The sequence below is a fragment of the Mirounga leonina genome, unplaced genomic scaffold, assembly GCF_011800145.1.
Source record: "Mirounga leonina isolate KUSES-001 unplaced genomic scaffold, KU_Mleo_1.0 Mir_82, whole genome shotgun sequence".
Classification (NCBI taxonomy): domain Eukaryota; kingdom Metazoa; phylum Chordata; class Mammalia; order Carnivora; family Phocidae; genus Mirounga; species Mirounga leonina.
This window is the reverse complement of record NW_023270825.1, coordinates 3653840-3661804: the sequence shown is the minus strand read 5'-3', so window position 1 is coordinate 3661804 and position 7965 is coordinate 3653840. Positions and strand designations below refer to the sequence as shown.

The window sequence follows — 7965 nt, the reverse complement described above, 5'->3', positions numbered from 1 at the left end:
TAACCCTGGAATGCTACCCAAACCCCTGCTCCATCCAGGCCCTGGGGCCCTGCGGAGCTCTCAGGGCCTGGCTCCCAACCTGTCCAGCCACCGGGGGAACTCCACCAGCTCTCCCCGTCCTACCTCCAACCCCCGGGAGGGGGACCGCAGGGGCCTGAGGAAGTGTGGACAGCTGCTGTCTTAAGGACCCCTCTAAGAGCAGATCAGTGAGCCCTCAGCCACTGCTCCCCTGTCTAGCCCAGCCAAACTGGAGTCCGAAGAGATGGAAGGAAGTTGGGAAAGAAGTCATTCTTGAAGTAAATGACCTGTGTGAGCACAGTGATGGCAGGCCCAGGTCCCCACGGGATGGCCTACTCACCCCAGGAAGGGAAACGGACTGACCCAGCGGCCAGAGGACGGGAGGATGACTTAGACAGCATGCCCACGGACACGTCCCAGAGACTGTGCTCTGCAGGTCCCGCAAGGCCTCCCTGGGCCCTGACTGCCTACCCGCCCTACCTCGCTCACTGCCGCCAGTAGGCAAAAGGGCAGAATGAAATACCTTGGAATCCTCCTGAAACAAGTTTCCAGTAAGTCCACACCACACTCATTCACTCATTTCACAAAGGTTTTATTGGGCTTCTCCTGGGTTCCGGGAGCAGGTCCCCATGCAGGACCCCAGCTGGGATCTGTCCTCAGGGGGAGCCTAAGCAGCAGCAGAGACGGAGACGGAGGTGAAGCGCACCCCTCCTGAGGCTCAGCAGGAGGGGAAGGCCGAGCGTGGAGGACACGGGAGGGCAGGGAGGACAAGGGAGGTCCCAGCTCCCTGTGAGGGTGGGTCAGGCCGAACACGGGCAGAAGTGAAGGGGTAGAGCAGGAGGGGAAGGAGAGCCGCCAGGAGGGAGCACGAGGGGAGACTGAGACAGGACAGCACGTGGGAATTCCCAGAAGCCAATGGAAAGGAAGACGAAGGGTCGGGGGCCAAGGAGGGCTGAGACCCCGGCAGCTGAGTCACCATGAGGCTGGGCGAGGGCTCAGCTAGTTCTCGGACACTTTTGGCCAGGTGTGCAGGCTGGCCCACCTCCTCCCGGGGCTTTAGGAGGCCCTCCTGCCGCGTGGCCCCGCCTGCTCCCGTGGGAAGTCTCAGCAGCCATCTCCCTGGTCACTGGGAGTTGCTCACCAGGAGAAAAGCAAAGGCTGTGCCCATCCGCCCACCAAGCCCCACATAGGGCACTGTGGGGGAGGGGTCAGAGCCTGGGCAAACCCCCACCCCCAGGCCCTCCCTCCCCCGGGGAGACAGCCCCGTGAGAATGGCCTGGGAAGCAAGAAGGCCACCCAACCCTCCCTTGGCTGAGCCAAGCCCTCATCGCCTGTCCCCTCCCCCCACCCCCTTCCAAGTTGCTCCTGGACACCAGATGGACCCAGTTCAACTTGTCCTTCCTTTTCTTTCCCCCGCCCGCCCCCTGCTGGAGCTGTGAGAGGGCAGGCAGGAAGGGGGGCAGGCCAAGCCAGCCACAGAGGCTTGGGGAACAGCCCCAGCTCCAAGCCTGGTGACCCCAGCGCAGAGCCTGCCAGGCCCACTGGGGCCAGGCCTCTGGGCCTCGGAGCCAGACTCTCACTGCTGACCCCCAGGACAGGTCAGGACAGGATGAGCAGCTGGTAGGAAGGGCCAGGTCCAGGAGGCTTTCCTCCAGGCCAGGAGCGAGCTGGTGTTCTGCCCTGGGGAGAGGGAAGGAAGGTGGAGCATGGACTCTCAGGGAGGCGAGAGGATTTAGGAGAGGGAGAAGAGAGGGATGGAGTAAAAGTTGCCAAGCCTGGGCCTGGCTTCCAAAGGCCTGGACCTGGGGTCTGTCCTCACCTGCACAAGCGGCTCTGGGAGCCAGACAGGTCCGAGCACCTTGCCCAATGCTCTGGAATCCTGAGGTATGGAATGCAGCCTATCAGCCCAGGAAACAAGCAGAGCCCCCAGAGCAGTGACAGCCCTAGGGACAAGTGCTGTTCTCCAGAGCCTCCCTGGGGCTGGATGGGGTGCGGGGTCAGGGCGGCTGGGAGGGCCGGCTGGTGAGGGGACCAAAAGGACCCGTATCCCATGTGCCCCAGGCTACTCCTTCCACACACCCACCAGCTCCACCACCAGATCCCAGGCAGCACAAAGGGCTCTCCCAGCCCAAAGTGGCTTTTTCATTTTCTGAAACTCAAATATGGGATGGGGGAGGGCTGCCCCATGGCCCTGTCCCAGCTTCTGCGGGGGTGGGGGCAGAGCACAGGTCCTAGACTGGCACCCCCCCCCCCCCCCCCGGCAAGAAACCAAGGAATCAGGGCTTGAAAATCTTGCCAGCAAAAGTTGGCATTCCCCTTGCCCCTGCCCAGGAGGGGCAAACCAGAGCCCCAAACCTCCTCTCAGAGACTTGCCAAGCAGGAGGCTCCTCAACCCACACACTCCCCCAAAGGGGGGAGCAAGGCAAAGAAAGGAAACAATTTACTAACTCAGAGGTGCCCTGGGGAAGGGGGGGGGGGGCAGACAAGTGGGACCCGTCCCCCTCCCCCAGCCAGGTTTGGCTCAGGGAGAATTCCCTAACCCACCTGAATGACCCCTACCCAGGGTGGTGAGGGGCAGTGTCTGGAGGCTGAGAAGAGCTGGGGCCAGGCTGGCTTTCCTCCAGGCCAGGAGTTTCTGGGCTGTGCAGCCCCAACATCCCTGCTCCGACAGCAGAGAAATCGCCAGGCTGGGAGAAACAGAAAGGGGGCTACGTTCAAGTGGCCCCCACCTTCCGCTCTGGGTCTTGACCTGCTGGAGTCACAGCTCCAACCGGAAGCTTATGGGGCAAAGGGTCCCGCCAGGGCCGCTAAAACTGGAGGGGAGGACCTCCGCCCAAGGCGGGGCGTGTACGCCCCGGCCCGCGGGGTCCCGCTGGGTCCTGGGTGGGGGCTCCTTGCCGGGCAGTTGACTTCTTCGGACTTGTTCCGTCCCCGTCGCCTCCGCCACCGGCGCCGCCGCCGCCGCCTCCGCCGCCGCCGCTGGGAGCGATTCGCCCTCGCCCCATCCAGCCCAGCGAGCGAGCTCCCACCTCGGCCACCGGCGCGAGCGCTGTCTCCGTCCCGGGAAGAAGTTAGGCGGCTGGTCCCCGAGGCGCGCAGCGCACGGGACGCGGGCGGCGGTGGCCCCGGGCCTCGGCCGCCGCCGCCCCAGAGAAGCCCCCGCTACTGCGAGGGCGTACGGGGAGGCTCGACTCCCCAGGCCGGGTACAAATCGCTTGAGACCGGGCCCAGGCCTCGCCCCGGAGGGCAAGGCGGGCCAAGGCGAAGCGGGGCTTGCTCGCAGCTTCGGGGACCCCAGGTCAAGACACTTCCCCGCCCCGCCACCCCTGAGCACGAGTCGCCGGCCGAGCGCCGGGCGCAGGGAGGGATCCGTTGGTCTCTGACTCGGCGGCGGGGCCGGCCAGGGCCCCACGGAGTTGGGGAGTTGCCCCGCACCCCTAAAAGCCTCAACACACATTCCCGGTTGAAAGTACGCACTTGACGCGTCCGGGCGCCTCCGCGGTGAGTCGAGCCGCGGCGCTCGGGGTCGGCGAAGGTGGCTCAGCTCGGGCGCTCCAGTCTCGACGTTCCCGGGGCAGAGAGCAACGTCCGGGGACGCACGGGACGGGTGCGCCCGGCGACCGGGGCTGCGCCGGGCGAGGAGCGCGGCGAGAGGGGAGCGCTTCGGCGTTCAGGCAACAGCTACCCCTAGTGGGAGAGCCGCCGGGGCCGCCGCCGCCCCACGCCCGCTGCCCCGCGCCCCGCGCCCGCGGCGCCCCGCGCCCGAAGCGCTCCCGGGTCGGCGGGGGCGCAGGCACGGCGCCGCTTTCCCCGGCCCTCCCCGTCTCCGGCGCCAGGCGCTAGCCGGCCCTCGGGCCCTGCCCTCCGCACCTCCCTGCTGCGCCCCGGAGGCCGCTGACCCGAGAAGAGCAGCGCCGAACAGGGACGAGATGGGACGGGGCGGGCGCGGCCGGGACGGCACGCGGCGGCCCGGGGCAGCGGCGGGGGGCGCCGAGCGCGGTGTGCGTGGCGGGGCGGTGCGGGGGGCGGCCGTGTGCGAGGCGCGAGTGTGAGCGCGCGCGGGAGGCGAGCGGGCGGGCGGGCTCCGGGAGGCGAGCGGCGCCCGCGGGCGAAGGGGAAGCGGCGGGGGCCCGAAGTTGCCTCCTCGCGGGTCCGCGGCCCCGGCGGGGCGGGAGCCGGGGCCAGCAAAGCGGCGGCCGCGGCCCCGGGCTCCCGCGGCACCTGGGCAGCGGCCCCGCACGAGCAGCAGCGGCGGGGGCGGCGTTGGCGGCGGCGCGCGGGAAGCGAACCGGAGCTCCGGCGCGGCGCGGCGGCCGCCGGGGAGCTCCGCTCAGGTGCGCGGCGAGAGGGGCGCGGGCCGGAGGCGGGCCGCCAGGACCGAGGCCGCGCGCAGCGCTCGCGCCAGCTGGAGCGGGAGGATCTCCCCGGCGGACGCCTGGGTCCCCGGTCCAGCTGCCCGTCCCGGGCGGCAGCGGCGACCGGGGTCCCCCGCCCCCGGCAGCGGGCTTCGGGGGCCCGGCCCCGCCCCCGCCGGCCCCCGGCCGGGCCGCCCCGCCCCCGGCCGCCGGAGCCCGCCCTCGGCCCGTGATTTCTAAAGCATTGGCCGCGCCGCCGGGTGATCCCTCCGGGCTCAAGTTGCAAGGGGGCGGGCCCGGCGCGGAGGTGGAGTCTCCCGCCAATTGAAGCCTCGGCTATAAATCGAGCTCCCCGCACAGCCAAAGCCCAGATGCCTCGCCAGGCCGCCCCGCGGTTGGTGGTGGGAGAAGGTGGCGGGTCCCAGGGGGCTTCGGGGGCTGCAGCCACCATGCTCCGCTCCCTGCTGCTTCACTCCCTGAGGCTCTGCGCCCAGACGGCCTCGTGCCTCGTGCTCTTCCCGCGCTTCCTCGGCACCGCCTTCATGCTCTGGCTCCTCGACTTCCTGTGCATCCGCAAGCATTTCCTGGGCCGCCGCCGCCGGGGTCAGCCCGAACCCGCAGTGGAGCTCGACAGTGACGGCGAGGAGGTGCCCCCGGACGACCCGCCTGTCTGCGTGTCCGATGACAACCGCCTGTGCACCCTGGCGTCGCTGAAGGCCGTGTGGCACGGCCAGAAGTTGGATTTCTTCAAGCAGGCGCATGAGGGCGGTCCAGCTCCCAACTCCGAGGTGGTCCTGCCCAATGGCTTCCAGAACCAGCACATCCTTGACTACGCGAGAGGGAACCGCCCGCTGGTTCTCAATTTCGGCAGCTGCACCTGACCACCGTTCATGGCGCGCATGAGCGCCTTCCACCGCCTGGTCACTAAGTACCAGCGCGACGTCGACTTCCTCATCATCTACATCGAGGAAGCTCACCCCTCGGACGGCTGGGTCACCACAGACTCCCCCTACAGCATCCCGCAGCACCGAAGCCTGGAGGACCGGGTCAGCGCGGCACAGGTACTGCAGCAAGGAGCGCCCAGCTGCTCTCTTGTCCTGGACACCATGGCCAACTCCAGCAGCTCGGCCTATGGGGCCTACTTCGAGCGCCTCTACGTCATCCAGAATGGCACTATTATGTACCAGGGCGGCCGCGGCCCCGACGGCTACCAGGTGTCTGAGCTGCGCACCTGGCTGGAGCGCTATGATGAGCAGCTGCACGGCGCTCAGCCACGTCGAGTGTAAACAATCAGTGGGCAGTTGACTGAACTTGGCGGGCGATGTCTTCGAGCCTTCGAAGCCCACGTGCAAACGCCCCCCCAAACAAGTCAGGTTTGCGGAGGGCCCAGTGACACAGCTGTGCTGAGCCGGGATCGCTGGCTGAGTCTGGGCCCTCAGCCAAGCCACCTGAAAATTCTCCCTCGCCTCCCTGGACTCTGTTGCTGTGACTGTCCCTCACCTGTACCTGCCTGGCTGGCTCGAAATCCCTTTCTGAGTGTGGATGCGATGCCAACCTTGCCTGGGTCCTCCCCTCCCCCCACGTGTCCCCGCAGAGGCCCCTGCCTCTCTCACGCCCCCTCCGCAGAGAGAAGAGCCAGTGTGCCTTCAGCCAGGCGCAGAGAGACTTCGGCCACGCCCGCGCACCCTGAGCGCAGCTGGGCTCCCGCAGCGCCTGCCGCTCGCCCTAGTTGCCTGGCACCCTACACACCTGTCGTTCGCAGGGAGGGGATGCCCCGCTGCTTTTGTGTCTATTTCTTGTCCCTGAGTTGGGGGTGGGGGCTTGGGATGGGGAAGGGTGGGCAGGGTTGTTTCCCCCCCTTATTTTGGGTGCTCACGAGCCCCACTGCTGATGACGAGCTGTCTCTAACTGGTCTTGACCACGAGCTGGTTCTGAACTGCAGGGGGGCTTGCAGCAGCGCCTAAAACGAGAGAGGGAAAGTACTCTGGGTTTCCGTGAGGAGACCGCCATAAAGGGGGTGAAAGAGGGCGGTTGGGGGTACTGTTTCGGGACCAGAGGAAGCCGGCTTGAGAGGCACTGGTGAGGTTCGCAGCGCCCCAGGGAGAAGGAAGAGGCCCGGGCTCCTGGGAAACGGGGTGTGGGTGGAGGAGTCCGCGGGAAGAGAGGTGAGGGGGGAGAGCCTGGAGACCCCGAGTGAGGGGTCTCCTCGGCAGAGCTGCCGACTGTGGGGCCAGGAAGTGGGAAGCCCCTGATTCGAAGGCCATTTTTGAGTGTTTTGCTGGAAATACTCTGTATATAAACTTCTTTTACGCTACCATAATAAAAGCTTGAAGTAAACTGCTTTCGGGTTGCCTTTGGTCCCTTTATTTTTTTTTCTCTCTCTCCTCTGAATAGCGGCAGGAATTAAACACAAATCTCTCCCCCGCGTCCCCATAGTGACCCTGGGGGGAAGGGTGGCTGGAAGGACCCGACGCCGGCAGGGGCGCGGGAGGGCAAGGAATAGGTAAAGGGGACGGTGAGGGTGCCCAGGAGTGTACACATGCACGCACACACGCACGGTGGAGATGTGGGATCGGGAGAAAAACCGAGAAGCCGAGCCGGGCGGGGTCCTGGAAGGAGGCCCGAGAGGCAAGGGGGTCCTTACTTGCCGCCGCGCGCGCTTGCGCTCACGCACAATTACAGCTGCCCCTGCAGCCGCCCGTCTAACTTCTCCGAGTGATGGTGTGGGGGAGGGGGCGGTGTGGAGGATAAGGGGGGCTATGGACCAGGTAGGACTGCGCTCCCGACCACCGCGGGCGCCTCCCCGCACCTGGCTCCTCCCTAGCCCCCTCCCCGCACCTGGCTCCTCCCTAGCCCCCTCCCCGCACCTGGCTCCTCCCTAGCCTCGTTCCCCACCCGGCTCCTCCCTAGCCCCGTTCCCGCACCTGCAAAATCATCTCCCGCTCGCCTCCAAATCCCGCCTGGCTGCTGGGGTCCGCGGGAGGTGCGACTAGCAAAGCGCACGATGGCGGAGGGAGGGCAGACGGGGAAGGGAGGGCGGGCTTGCAGCGCCACCACTCCAGCAGCAACACCTACTGCGGGGCGGGGGTGGAGCGGGGTGCACCCCCTGCCCAGGACACCCCCTCCTCCTGCCCCTCCTCCGCTTCCCCAAGTTCGAGCCAGACCTCACCACCACCACCCGCGACGCGCTCGGGGCTGGGAAGTGGAGCAAGGGAGCGAGATGGAGGAGCGGAGAGAGACCGGAAAGAGGGGGATGGCTGTTGCTGGGACGGGGGCTGGGGGGAAGGGGGCCGTGGCATGTGGCACCGCTCTGCGTCCGCAGTCCAGGCCGGGCGCTCCCGCGCCATCCCGGCCCTCGCTCTGTCCCCTGCTGCTCCCTGGGGGAGGGCGACGCTGGGAGCACTGGATTAGCGCGGCCCCCACCTCCCTCCGCTAGCGACACCTGGAGCGGAACAGTGGGGGGGGGGGGGCAGAAGAAAGCGCTAAGACGAGTCTGCAGAACGCGAGTGGGGGAAGCGAGGCAGCCGAACTTCTCCCGCCCGGGAACCCAGGACCGTCCGGGTCGCGGGATGGAAAGAGAGAGTGTTAGTGA

At 67.4% G+C, this 7965-nt stretch overlaps 1 protein-coding gene and 1 long non-coding RNA gene across 2 annotated transcripts; one reads left to right on the top strand and one right to left on the bottom strand.

The window, feature by feature from the left end:
* Positions 1-593: 593 nt before the first annotated feature.
* LOC118002638 lies at positions 594-3735 on the bottom strand. The gene is made up of 4 exons (XR_004677075.1): positions 3496-3735; positions 2563-2705; positions 1838-1897; positions 594-1698 (listed from the first exon to the last, which is right to left on the bottom strand). It is a non-coding gene; the product is annotated as an uncharacterized LOC118002638 (long non-coding RNA).
* Positions 3736-4744: 1009 nt separating this feature from the next.
* On the top strand, positions 4745-6210 carry DIO3 (iodothyronine deiodinase 3). The gene has a single exon (XM_034992314.1). It carries the CDS (start codon positions 4745-4747, stop codon positions 5657-5659), a length of 915 nt encoding a protein of 304 aa, XP_034848205.1. The 3' UTR covers positions 5660-6210.
* The last annotated feature ends 1755 nt before the right edge of the window (positions 6211-7965 follow it).